This window comes from Plectropomus leopardus, chromosome 21, assembly GCF_026936395.1.
Source record: "Plectropomus leopardus strain MGB_pleo_1.0 chromosome 21, ASM2693639v1, whole genome shotgun sequence".
NCBI lineage: Eukaryota > Metazoa > Chordata > Actinopteri > Perciformes > Serranidae > Plectropomus > Plectropomus leopardus.
In genome coordinates this window covers 27515193-27528681 of record NC_142196.1, presented here as the reverse complement: position 1 = coordinate 27528681, position 13489 = coordinate 27515193, and the positions used below count along the sequence as shown (strand labels likewise).

General features: G+C 39.8%; 2 protein-coding genes across 2 annotated transcripts; both read left to right on the top strand.

Annotated features, from left to right (window-relative positions):
• Positions 1-268: 268 nt before the first annotated feature.
• Positions 269-5992, top strand: cyb5a (cytochrome b5 type A (microsomal)). The gene is made up of 5 exons (XM_042510074.2): positions 269-590; positions 3735-3863; positions 4168-4197; positions 4538-4572; positions 5021-5992. The coding sequence occupies exons 1-5, from the start codon at positions 453-455 to the stop codon at positions 5103-5105; spliced, it is 417 nt and encodes a 138-aa protein (XP_042366008.2). The 5' UTR covers positions 269-452; the 3' UTR covers positions 5106-5992.
• A 3633-nt stretch (positions 5993-9625) lies between these two features.
• ppp1r3g (protein phosphatase 1 regulatory subunit 3G) lies at positions 9626-11248 on the top strand. The gene has a single exon (XM_042510070.2). It carries the CDS (start codon positions 9688-9690, stop codon positions 10528-10530), a length of 843 nt encoding a protein of 280 aa, XP_042366004.2. The 5' UTR covers positions 9626-9687; the 3' UTR covers positions 10531-11248.
• The last annotated feature ends 2241 nt before the right edge of the window (positions 11249-13489 follow it).

The window sequence follows — 13489 nt, the reverse complement described above, 5'->3', positions numbered from 1 at the left end:
ATAAAGCATAAAATAAATAAAAAAAATTAAAATAAAAGTATGTCACATGAAATCTATTAAATAATAAAATAAATAATACATAAAATATGTCAAATAAAATTTGCTACAATCACTGATATCATTTAATTCTAATTTAAAATATATCTTTTGTGTGTGTATTTAACATGGATGGGACCACAAGTGCATTCTGGCACATTAATTAAAGAGACCTTTACTTTGACAGTAACAGCCGGACCGGTCGCGCTGTGTTCCGGTGCCGTTGACGGCCGCGGACCGCAGTGACTCGGGACTATGTTGACAGAAACTGGGGTAAATGTCGGTGTGTTTGTGCGGAGTCACGGTCCCGACAGGCTCGGTGGGATATTATATAACCTCGCTCAGGCGGTTTAACGGCTCCGGTAAACTCTCAGCGGCTCTTTGCTCCCAAACCGTCCGAGTTTCCAGCGACACAAATGGGTGAAACGGAGGAAAAAAGCCCCGAAGGACTGAAATATTACAGACTGTCGGAGGTCGAGGAGCAGAACACCTTCAAATCCACCTGGATCCTCATCCACCACAAAGTCTACGATGTCACCAAGTTTCTGGAGGAGGTGAGCAACTCACTTTCTGGAAGTTTTTATGTCAACAAACGCGAAAATAATCCACAGCAGGAAGTCAACAAAGCTCAATAAACTTAACACAGCTTTAAATTCACGTGTGGTTAACTTTAGAAAAAGTGTTGAAAATGTGGCTTTTTTGGGCTGAAATTTGGTCCAAACTGGTTACTGTGCTCAGAACAGTATCACCGGGGCCCCAATAAGGCTCCTGGGGGAACCCCTTAGAAATAAAGTGACCACTCCAATAATCAACAACCAATAACCAATAACCAATCAATGTCAGCTGATTATTATTTGAGTTATGAAAAAGCAACAGTGTGAAACAGGTTAGCGTCATTAAATATATCAGAATTTAGGTGTGCTTTAAACCTTTGAAACTTGGGAAAACTAACTAACTTTCTTTCTTTCAAAAATTAAAGAAATGATTAAAAAAAATACAAAAAAACTAAAATTTTGCAGTAAATGTTAAATACATAATTATGACAACTATAAATATATTTGAATGGATATTTGCCCTTGCTTTAAAAAAATAAACTTGTGTAATTTGCAGGACATTTATTGTCAAGTTGCTCCATTTTTTAGATAGAAATTAAACCAATGACTATTACTACTAATATAGATATTTGAGCTTTTAAGAGTATTTGAACATAAAGAAATGAACATTGTTTACAATGATCTCATAAATTAGCGTATTCTGTGATATTTAATCGTATCTTCAGCATTTCACTGATTTGATGTTATTTATTGGCTGACAGGTTACCTTTATATTAGCAATAAGCTGCTATCTACTGTTATATAATAACCACAGTTTAAATCAAAAGTGAAGACTTTTATTTTGTTGCTAATCTGACATTTGTGTTATATGTATGGGAGACCAAAGGTGACATGACTGTTTTTAGTGTTTGCATGATTAATTTGTGACATAAAAAATGTGACTTTTAAGCTGTTTTTTTTTTTGTTTTTTTAATTTTTTTTTCCCAGCACATTTTTTTTAGATAATTTTCGTTTTTGTTTGTTTGTTTTGCATTTTTGTGCTTCTTATGGGGTAATTTTTTTCATTTTGTTGGTTAATTTTTGGTTGGATGTTGCTTTCTATCCATGATGTTGAAAGATCTCAAACCAGTTTGCTCAGCTTTCAAAGGGTTCATTGAGAAAATAGTCTCAAGTTTCCTGAATGAACAGTGTCATTTAGGAGTTATTGTAGAGAAACTAGGAATTTCCCAGTTTTTCCCAACTCCTTCAAACCCAGATTCATTTTTATTTCTCATCAGTTTATAATCAGAAACTTAATTCTTAGTATTTATTGATTTGTACGCTTTTCTATTGATAAATTTTGCATTTTCTGCACAACAACTCTGTAATAAATGAGGAGGAAATGAATCTTTATCTGATCAGTTTGGTTGACAGTTTGGACCTTTGACCGGCGGCCTCGTCACAGCGACTCGATGTTTTCGTGGTTTAAAGCCGTCCACGGTTCAGGGTGTGGACGCGCCGTCCAACTGTTGACCCAGTTTTCAGGTTGAATAGTCTCAGTTTACCTGAGAAACCGAGCGGATAATGATCCCGTTTGAATCGGAGGCGTTTTCTGTCTGTTCAGAGGTGATGGGGGTTTAAAAAGGAGCTGACTGAAGTGAGATTTTTATCAAAACTCAACACTAATGAAGATATGAGAGTTTCAAAGTTATTGTATCTAAAGAAATAACCATTGTTGACAATGATACCTCATCTTTTGGTGATTTAGTGATACTTCGCCTTTTGAAAGCTTTTTCCCTTTGCATTCAGAATCACGGGGAAAAAAAATGAGCTACTTGGCAAGAACTGTTTCACAAAATGCAAAATAAAGACTAAATATATACAATATATATATATATGTATATATGTGTATGTATATATATATATATATATATATATATATATATATATATATATATCCCTAACTGTAACCCTTCCCTAAAATGTCCGGGGGACAAAGTAAAAAAATAGGGAAAAATTCTATGTATAAATATCATAATTACATATTTTAAATTACTGTACAGAATAATTGCATTTTTTGCCTTCGTCCCATGTTTCTGTGGATGCTTTCAAAAACACGGAAAAAACGCAATGAGAAACTTGGAAAGAAATGTTCCACAAATTGCAAGAAATTTGTAGATTTAGATTTATTTTATTTTATTTTTGTTTTAAAGGGAGAATAAAATGTCTTGGGGAAAAAGTAAAAAGGTAGAGAAAAACTATTTATAATTATTATAATTCCATATTTAAAATCATGTATAATAATAATAATTACATTTTTTTCCCACTTTTGAAGGGTTAATAAGCAGGAACCACTTTTATTAAATTCAATACTGATACTGATGAGTTTGGAGTTTAAAAGATTCAGAGTTTTCTGGCTCACTGAGGTGTGTGTGTGTGTGTGTGTGTGTGTGTGTGTGTGTGTGTGTGTGTGTGTGTGTGTGTGTGTGTGTGTGTGTGTGTGTGTGTGTGTTTTATTGGTAAATCATTGCAGCACATTTTAGATTAACTTGAATGAGATGGTATCAGCACATCTTGTGCTGCGTTCAGACGCCTTTCACAAGTTGTTTAACCCTTTGAAAACTCTGTTCGATTTCAATGACAAAATTAGTAAAATTAGTAAAAAGTGACAATAAAATTAAACTAGTTTAAAAAAATATGTTATTTTTATTTTCAGCCCTTTTGCTTCTTTCAGATTTTCTGTTTAAATTGTTTTTCTTATTATCAGTTTTTTTTCTTGTATTTGTTTGGTTTTTTAACCATTTTTTTGCTAAATGTCCAAAACAAATATTTATTATCACCATAATTGTGTAATAAAATTATACTATAGAAAATATATATAGTGTGTTACTATGACCTGATTTAACCCAATATTATAGAACTATTGACCCAACTTGAGAAAGTAAAACTTCCGATTTTAGAGAGGGGACACAGAATGATACAAAGGGACGCACACGTTTTCACAAAAAAAAAAATAAATTAAGTAAATAATACATAATAAGGATATATATGATAATATATAATAATAATAATAATAATAATGTTTTCTGTATAATTCCCTGTCGTGACAGCGGAGTGACGAATAAATGAGTCATGTCGGTGTTTTTTGGGGCTTTTTTGTGTCAGCACCCCGGAGGAGAGGAGGTGCTGAGGGAGCAGGCCGGAGGAGACGCAACCGAGAGTTTCGAAGACGTGGGACACTCGACCGACGCCAAAGAGATGTCGCTCGGCATGGTGATCGGAGAGCTGCACCCGGTCAGTGTCCGAGCAGCAAGCTGCTCTGGGATTTGTAGTCTGAGTGTGATGATGTCATGCAGCTGAGGAGGTCATGTGACATAACTGACCGTCTGTCTGTCTCTCTGTCTCTGTCTGTCTGTCTGTCTGTCTGTCTGTCTCTCTGTCTCTCTGTCTGTCTGTCTCTCTGTCTGTCTGTCTCTCTGTCTCTCTGTCTGTCTCTCTGTCTCTCTGTCTGTCTGTCTCTCTGTCTGTCTGTCTCTCTGTCTCTCTGTCTGTCTGTCTCTCTGTCTCTCTGTCTGTCTGTCTCTCTGTCTCTCTGCAGGACGACAGGCACAAGATCGCCAAACATGAGGTAATGTGACGTCATCGGGGTCGCCTCAGTGGGTTTAGGGGTCACTATGTGGCGGTGTGGAGATTAAAAGATGTTATCCAGTGGCATTATGGGAAATGTAGGATATTTTTGGAGCTAAGCGAAAAAATTATGATCTCGTTTTCTGCTGCAAAGATTTTTTCAGTTTCTTCATGGCTGTGTATTAAATTAGGTTAAAATCTAAAATAATTGTCACCAATTAAATCGTGTAAATTAAATTTGATTTATAGAAATTATTTCTGTGCTCCAGAAAAGTGCTGAGTCAGATTATTTCTGCTGAGTCACTGGGAGTCTGATGGTGTGTGTGGTTTGTGTCTTACAGGAAACGCTGGTGACCACTCTGAAGGACGAGCCCAGGTACCCCCCCCCCTCCCCACACACACACACACACACACACATACATACATACATACACACACACACACACACACACACACACACACATACACACACACACACACACACACACACACACACACACACACACACACACACACACACACACACATACATACATACACACACACACACACACACACACACACAGACACACACACACACACACACACACACACACACACACACACACACACACACACACACAGACACACACACACACACACGCACACACACACACACACACACACACACACACACACATACATACACACACACACACACACACAGACAGACACACAGACACACACGCACGCACGCGCGCACACACACACACACACACACACTTAAACTGGTTAGTTGGTCGGGTGGTTAGTTATATATTTAACTGGCTGTCTCTCTCTCTCAGTTCGTGGACTAACTGGTTGATTCCCGCTCTGGTGGCGGTCATCGTCACGCTGATTTACCGCATCCTCACCACGGAGAGCGAGTGACATCGTCATGCACGCAGCTGTGATGTCATCAAAAGGCACTGCAGTCAGATGCCCCGCCTCCTGAGTGACAGCTGCAGCAACCAATGGCAGCGCAGAGCGACGGGGCGCCGCGACCAACCACTGATCACAAACACCTGATCTGGGACCAACGACTCCACGCCGCCTCGCAGTACTACATTACCCAAGATTCATTTCATCGTGTTTAACCAATCACACGGCATTATGCTAATGAAGTCCTTCATGTTGTGAAATCGTGTAGAAACGTAGCGGATGTATAATTTGTTGTATTTTTATATATTTGTACCTGAATGTAAATGAGTTTCTAAATATGCAATCAGCTGACGGCATCGTTCACACGATGATGTCGTCACTCTGCGGTCATGTGACCGAGCTCACTAATGCAGAACACGAAACACTGACGATCCGAAGAAAATGAAGCTTTTAACAGCCGCCTGCTGTTACGGACCTACAGGTGCATTTTGGATTCACGTAACTTTTAATATTCTTGGTCGACGATTTGAGTAGTTTGTTCAAAGTTTTGATTTTCTCACAATTTGTCTCTTTTTTTTGGACTCTGCAGTAAAAGTGTTAGAGAACGCAAACGTCTCAGATCGTTAATTTCTGACCTTTTATCACAGGTGCTCGCCTCACTGTTTACTGAATCATTTTAGAGCCTTGAAAGGGTTAAATTTACAGTAATTCAGAAGAAAAAAGCAAAGGTTGGAAGAAAATTTGTGCGTCCGATATTTTCCGTCCTGCCGTGAATCCTCTCTGACTGTCAGGACGATCTACGTCACACAACTGTTGATTTTATTCTTTTACAGGAAACTGTAGAATAAAAACAAACCGCAGCAAAAGATCCCCAAATAAAGTTATTTTTCAACAAAGTTTTTTTTCTGAATTTTTGTTGATATCGTAAATAAACCCATCAAACTCGCCCAAAACATCACTGCGTTTCCTGTGCAACCAGACAGGGCTTTCTTTTTTTTAATTATTATTATTTCTTTATTTTTATTGTGGCTTTGCGTATTTCCTGAAAGGATTCTGCAACCTTTTTTTTTAACTGTGACTTGGCTGCATTTCCTGTTGTGGCAATAAAAGTGTATTTGAACTTTTATTTTTATTTATTTTCTTTGTTTAACGAGAAATTACCGAGTTTCCAGTCAGGATTGTGCCATTAAAAGCATTTTATTTTTTTATTTCTTTTTAAATAAGACATTCCTATGTTTCTTGTTCGGATTGTGTCACTAAAAACATTTTTTATTTATTTATTTTTGTGTTATTATTATTTTTTTTTTTGCTTTGATTGCACTATTCTGGCAGGAAATGCAGCATTTTTTTTTTTTTTTTTATCAGATTTTTTTTCACTGACTTTGCTGCATTTCCTGTTGGGAGTATGCTGCTAAAGGTGTTTTTATTTTCATTTTATTTGATTTATTTTATCTTTTTTTTTTTTAATTGAGACAAAGCTGCTTTTCCAGCTGGGATTTTGTCCCCAAAACTGGGTATTTTAAACCTAAACCCAAACACACATTAACCAGTGTTGTTAAACCTACAGTTTCAGAGTTTGCGTGACTTAATGTACAAAGTTTGTATAAAGGTAAAATGCGAGCCTTTATTCTGGCTGCTGTTTGTTTTCGGGTTGACTTTTGGACTCAGCGCTGCAGAGATCAGCAGCGCTGATATTTGCAGTGAAGCACTGAGTTTTTATCAGGTCCTGACGAGGCCTTCTGCAGAGCGGGTTCAGTTTGGTGCACTCACAGTGTCCGGGCTGTCCCCGTCACCGGCTGGACGTCCCGGTTGTCTTATCACGTCCACACTGAAAGACACAAAGTCAACAAGACAGCGTGTGATCCATCGGGAGCAGCTGATCTCAGAACAGAAATCTAATCAACCGTAAATATCTGATCATTTTAATATTTTTGAATGCTTAAAAATCCGCGTGAGGACAATCAGACGTGTGCAGAGCAGCTGCAGGATCTCAGTCCGCCTGAATTACAGCTCTGCAATAAACTCATTCACAGGACTGATTTGACTTTTCACCTGATTCTTATCATGAAAAACCATCAACCACATCACATCAGCGGAAATAAGACGGAAAAAACTTATTGTGGAACTAAAATATAAAGATTGTTCAGAGAAAAATGCTCGAGAAGTCACAGCGTCATGAAAATATAAAAACAAACTACAAAAACAAGCAAAACAACCAAAATGACCAAAAATGACCCCAAAAAACACTAAATGACAAAGATTTTCAATAAAAAAGAAAAGAGTAAAATTAGAGCATATCTGACAATTTCTGACCATTAACTCATATAATTTATATTCAATTTTACTGTTTTTTTTATCAGCTGAAAACATATGTTTCTGTGTGTTTCTAATTGTGTGTGTGTGTGTGTGTGTATTTGGGAAACAGTGTTGTGTGTGTTTGATTATTAATAAATCAGAGTTGAAGCAGGTGAATGCTGCCATCTAGAGGTGAAGTCTCAGAAAACTGTATTTAAAATAAGATCAACAGACCACACAAAAACCTCCACACATACACACACAGAGACACACACCACAAAAACCACAATAAAACATGAAATAACGTAAAAGAAAAAAAAAGCAAAACATACCGGTAATTAAGTGACACAAAATTATCAAAAATCAGAATTATTTATAATATATTATTTTATCTTAGTTATTAATTCTTTATCGTTACAGCTGTAAACGTGGAGGAGAGAATTTGCTTTGTAGTTTTGATGCAAAAATAATAAAAAAAAAAAAACATCAGCGAAAATCATAAATATAGAATAATAATAAAAAAAACTACAGTAAAAAATATGAAAAATACTATAAAATACGTATAATATTTCTGATTTGACATATAGGGGGCTGCTTTGAAGTTTATGGGGATACACACGAATATCCATCAGTTTATTTCACAGTTTCGAAGGTGTGTGCAAAGTTTGGTCAGTTTTCACGCCTCAAAAATTCAATAAAGTTCGATGAAGAAGCGGGAGAAGAGTTAGGTTCCGTGACGCTATGAAAAATTAAAATGATTTAATTTTTTTACCTGGATGTCTCTGTGTTTCCTGCCGGTGGAGCTGCAGGAGGCTGTCTGGTCATCAATCACCTGCACCCAGAATGCACCTGTGAAAACACCTGTAACCAATTAGATGGTTTAGAGAGCAGATTCACTCAGGTCCTTTATGCGCAAAACGATGAATAAATAAATGAACGACACAAACCTGTAATCAGAGAAGAGAAGAAGAGGACAGCCTCAATTAAAAGTCACGATTGTTATTGATTGATTGATTTTTGTTCACCGATCAGCCGCGGTGATGAAGGGGTTAAACTCCTCCATGTTTTGGTCTGCACTTCAGGAACCCCCGCCGAGTGACGTCAGGATGATGGCGGTGATGACGACACGTGTTTGTTGACTGGGCGCGCGGTGACGCACTAGTTGGAGCCGCGCGGACGGTTGGTTACGTAACAGCGTCTGATTCTCAGAAAGTGCCCCCCCCCCATAAACCCAAGTCTCTCTCTCTCTCACACACACACACACACACACACACACACACACACACACACACACACAAAAATAATAAAAATCACAGAAACAGAAGGTTATTTATAATCATGCTCAGATCAAAAGGAGGCTCGGTTAAAACTGATAAACTCTGAATTATTCATATTTTAAGTGATTTGAGGATTTTCAATAGAACAGATACAAAATTTTAGATTACATTATTAATTATGAAAAATATAAAATCACTTTACATATAAACAGACTGTTTTTAGTTTGATTTTCTATTTATTTCTTACATTGCATATCTATCTGTCTATCTATCTATCTATCTATCTATCTATCTATCTATCTATCTATCTATCTATCTATCTATCTACCTATGTGTGTATGCATCCTATTGTTTACAGTATTTAAAGAGTATTCTATTGTTGTGTACAGTATTTACAGTGTGTTTGTTGTTGTTTACAGTACTTAAAGTGTGTTATGTTGTTGTTTACAGTATTTACAGTGTGTTTGTTGTTGTTTACAGTGTCTTATGATGTTGTTCACAGTATTTACAGTGTATTTGTTGTTGTTTACAGTATTTAGAGTGTTTTATGATGCTGTTTACAGTATTTAAAGTCTGTTGTGTTGTTTACAGTATTTACAGTGTGTTTGTTGTTGTTTACAGTATGTTATGATGTTGTTTACAGTATGTTATGATGTTGTTTACAGTATTTACAGTGTGTTTGTTGTTGTTTACAGTATGTTATGATGTTGTTTACAGTATTTACAGTGTGTTTGTTGTTGTTTACAGTATGTTATGATGTTGTTTACAGTATTTAAAGTGTGTTTGTTGTTGGTGGTGTTTTTTTTTACAGTATGGTGTTCCTGCTCCGCTGCACGCAAACAGGTGAAAGTTGACAGGACTGCGCGCGTGTCTTTTTGACAGCAGCAACAGAAGACAGGTGACAGTGCACGCGCTCCGCGGGGGGCGGGGGGCTCTATACAAGCCGCCCCGCGGCGGCACTCCCGCGGACTCCTGACCCGCCGCAGCTACAGCACACAGCCGCGGGGCTGCCGGCACTCATGTCCCGCTCACAGCTCCGCTTGCAGCCCGGAGGAGAGCCGCTCTGTCCGGGGCCGAGCATGGAGAACGGCCTGCTGAAGGAGGAGGAGGAAGAAGAGGAGGATGAGGAGGAGGAGGAAGATCTGGACGATGAGCTGGACGCGTCTCAGCTGGAGAGGTTTATGAAGGACCGGAGGAGAGCCAAGTCCCTGCCCGCCTACCCGGCTGCGCTCCTGGTCGGGGTCTCCGGGAGCGACGGGAGGAAGCGGGTGAAGTTCGCGGACTCTCTGGGTCTGAACCTGGCCAGCGTCAAACACTTCAGCTCTCTGGAGGAGCCGCAGATCCCCAGTAAGGTCCTGTCCCGCCACAAGAGCTTCCCACCGCCGCAGCAGGACTTCCTCAACGACCTGTGCACGAGCTTCAAATCCGGCCTGGACACGGACCGGTTAGTCGCGTGCTTCCCGGACCCCCAGGAGGCGGAGCGGAGAGTCCAGCGGCTCCGCGTCTGCTTGGAGAAGGTCACCATCACGCAGTTCGACGTGCGAGGCCAGATCCGGGTCTTAACCGGCCGTAGCATCAGAGAGGTCGGGGTCAGGTACACCTTCAATGACTGGCTCTCCCACGTGGACGCGCAGGCTCTGCCCGCGGCCGTGGATCAGCCGGGCTTTGTGGGGGAGCGCTTCAGCTTCACGGTGTACACGCCGCCCTTCATGGACCCCAGCTCGGCCGTGCACTTCGCCGTGTACCTGAGGAACGAGGAGGGGGAGTTCTGGGACAACAACGAGGGGCAGAATTACACCCTCCAGTACCACTGCATGCCCAGGAGCGCGCCGTTTGTCAGCGCCGCTTTTGACGCCATCTGACCGGTGCATGTGCCCTGCGTAAAACGTATAAATCTGTGCGTAAAACGTATAGATTTGTGCATAAAGCGTTAGAATATGAGCATAAAACGTACTAATTTGTCCGTAAAACCTTTAAATCCATGCGTTGAACGTATAAATCTGTGTGTAGAACGTACAAATCGGTGCGTAAAACGTACAAATTTGTGCATAAATCTTTTAATCTATGCGTAAAACTTTTAAATCGGCGTATTATCTTTAAATCGGTGCGTAAAAGCTCTCCGTCCATCCCTCGAGCTGAAATGCTTTGCTGCTGTTTTCCATCTGCTGAATAAATCAGCACCTGTGCAGTTCTGCGTTATATGAGGAGTCTTTCTGAGTTTGGAAAACTTGTATTTTGTCAGAAACGACACACATCAACTTTAGTTTTCTTTCATTTTGGCCTCTGAATGATTCAGTTGTACCTTTTCTTTACTTCAAGAGTTAAACAGTGTCCTCAACACTCATTAATATGCAGGACAACACAGAGGACATTTGTGGATTTTATCTCTGAACTTGGATCAATAGACTTCCTCTGAGGACACAGAAACAACGGAGTGATTCTTGTCCCACTTTGAGGAAAACTGATGGTGTCAACAAGCTTCTGGACATTTCGGACCTGTGGACACAAGTGTCTCTGTCTCAGTCTCTGTTGATCAGAAAAGGGATGTGGGAAGATAAAATAAAATATAATAAAAACACATTTCTTTGTTTGTGCTTTTACTTCTACACCCTTTGAAGCTCGAGCAAACTGGCTTCGGTTCTTTCAAAAGCACGGAGAGAAGTCAATGGGCAACTCCAAAAGAAATGGACAAAAAAATAGCAAAACCTTTGTAAAAAAGAAGAAAATGACCTAAAACAAAAAAAGTAAAACCAAAAACAAACAGGAAAATGACCATCAGAAACTGACCAAGAAAAAGAAAAAGGAAATATATATATATTAAACATTTATTCTGTTTGAGACATCAGTCAGGTCCTCGTGTCCCCCTGTCTATCCGTCTGTCCCTAATGTAGGGATGACAAAGTTCAGAAGTCCATCTCCTCTGAAAATAGCCGTGTTGACAAACCTGACGACATTTGTTTGACGAGTCAACAGTGAGACGAAGCTTCAGAGAGACGACAGAATATTTCAGGTATATCTCAGAGCGAAGACTCGAGGACAGACGAGTCTTTTATCCTCACCATCGTTCAGTTACAGCCTCCTCACTCAAAGGATTTTAGGACGTTTACAGAATTTTAGGAAATTTGTAGGATTTTAGGACAATTCGAAGATTTTGGGACATTTCTAGAAGCAGGACACAAGCGAACATTTATTCTGTAAGACGTCAGTCACATAAAAAAGTGTACATGAGATCGTTATTAGGGATCCGCGATCATTCAAAATCAAGTATCGTAATCGGCCGACATGCTGAATTATGCCGATTTCACCAAAGTATTTTTTTTAATTGGCAAAGTAAACATGTAGAAAACACTGACTCTGAGTTTAAGTATTTTTCTCATTTTGCACAATGAACGAATATTAAGTACAATGAAAAACATATTTCACGTCTCCATCTGCCGGTGGGTCGTTCCTTCAGTTTGGCACACTACAATACCCATGAGCCTTAGCTGCTTTCATGCCACCATTTTTCACAAAGAGCTGCTGAAGCGTGTTATACGTTTCACTGGAGACGCAACACGCTGTTGTGTTGAACCTCTTTTGTTTCCGTGATGCCGGCATGCTGTCTAAAACCCCACACTGCAGCGACATGATGCCGCCGCTGTTGGAGTGAAAATGTAAAGGTGGCGTAAAGTCGTGAGCGCCGTCTCTGTGTGAGACGGACAGACGGGAGTTTGTAGTCACACCAGAGGCTGCAAAGACTGTGGATGTTGCAGGGTTAATGTTTGCAACACAGTAAAACTCTTTAAGATATTTAGGAAACTTTCAGTGAGTTTTCCTAATTCCACGAGGCCTGGAAAATGTGATTTTGAGATTCCATGACTTCCAGGTTTTCCAAGGACACCCTGGATCACAGCACACACAGCGACAGAACGACTTCATTCTCAGTTTTATCATTTTTAGCTTTTGCTCCCCGTTAGCGACGCACATCGCAGAATTTAAGCTCCTTGATGGAGCGCCTTGTGCTGAAATGCACCCTGGGAGTCGTAGTTGGCTTCCCAGACTTTGTGTGCCTTTAACTTTTTAAACTAAGATATTTTCGAACAGAGTTTCATGTCAATCACAGCTGCAGGAGATTCACTGTCGAGAGCGACTTTTACTTCACAAAATAAAGTTTAATTTTACTCCGACCAAAACTTTCTGGGTCAAATAAAATCCTCCGTCCTTCAGAGAGAGCCGCCGCTCTGAGGCCGCTCTGAAGTCCTTCATACGGAGCACGTGCACGACTGCATCAAGCATCCTGTCGGTTTGTCTGATGAAACAGCGACCACCGATTGAGCAACGTGGTCTTTAACACCTGTGTGTGTGTGAGTGTGTGTGTGTAAGTGGGCCACTGTGCTCGTCCTTAAACCAACAGATGGGTCTATTAATAGCAGCTGCTGGTACCTTGTGTGGGTCAGTCACCTCCTCCACCACAAACCAAACTGAGCTCACCTCATCTGCTCACTGTCGCCACGCTGTGTGTGTGTGTCTCACTGTCCACCTGAAGCACACACACTGAAAAAAAAAAAAATCTCAGGTCAGCTGTTAGTCTGATTTATCTGTTTGGGGTCTTTTGCAAAAATATTTTCAACATCAAACATTTCCTGCACGCTGGTGGATTTTTATGCAGCCATTTATGAAAGTACTTTAACCTTTTAGGGGCTGTTTGGTGCATTTTATGCATTTTTCTTGTGATAATTGTGTGTGTGTGTTGATGCATGTGTCCTAAATGTAGTCCAGATTGAGTGTAATCAGTGAATTTGCAGCTCAGCTCTTACAATAAGTCTAAAATACACCGTGGAA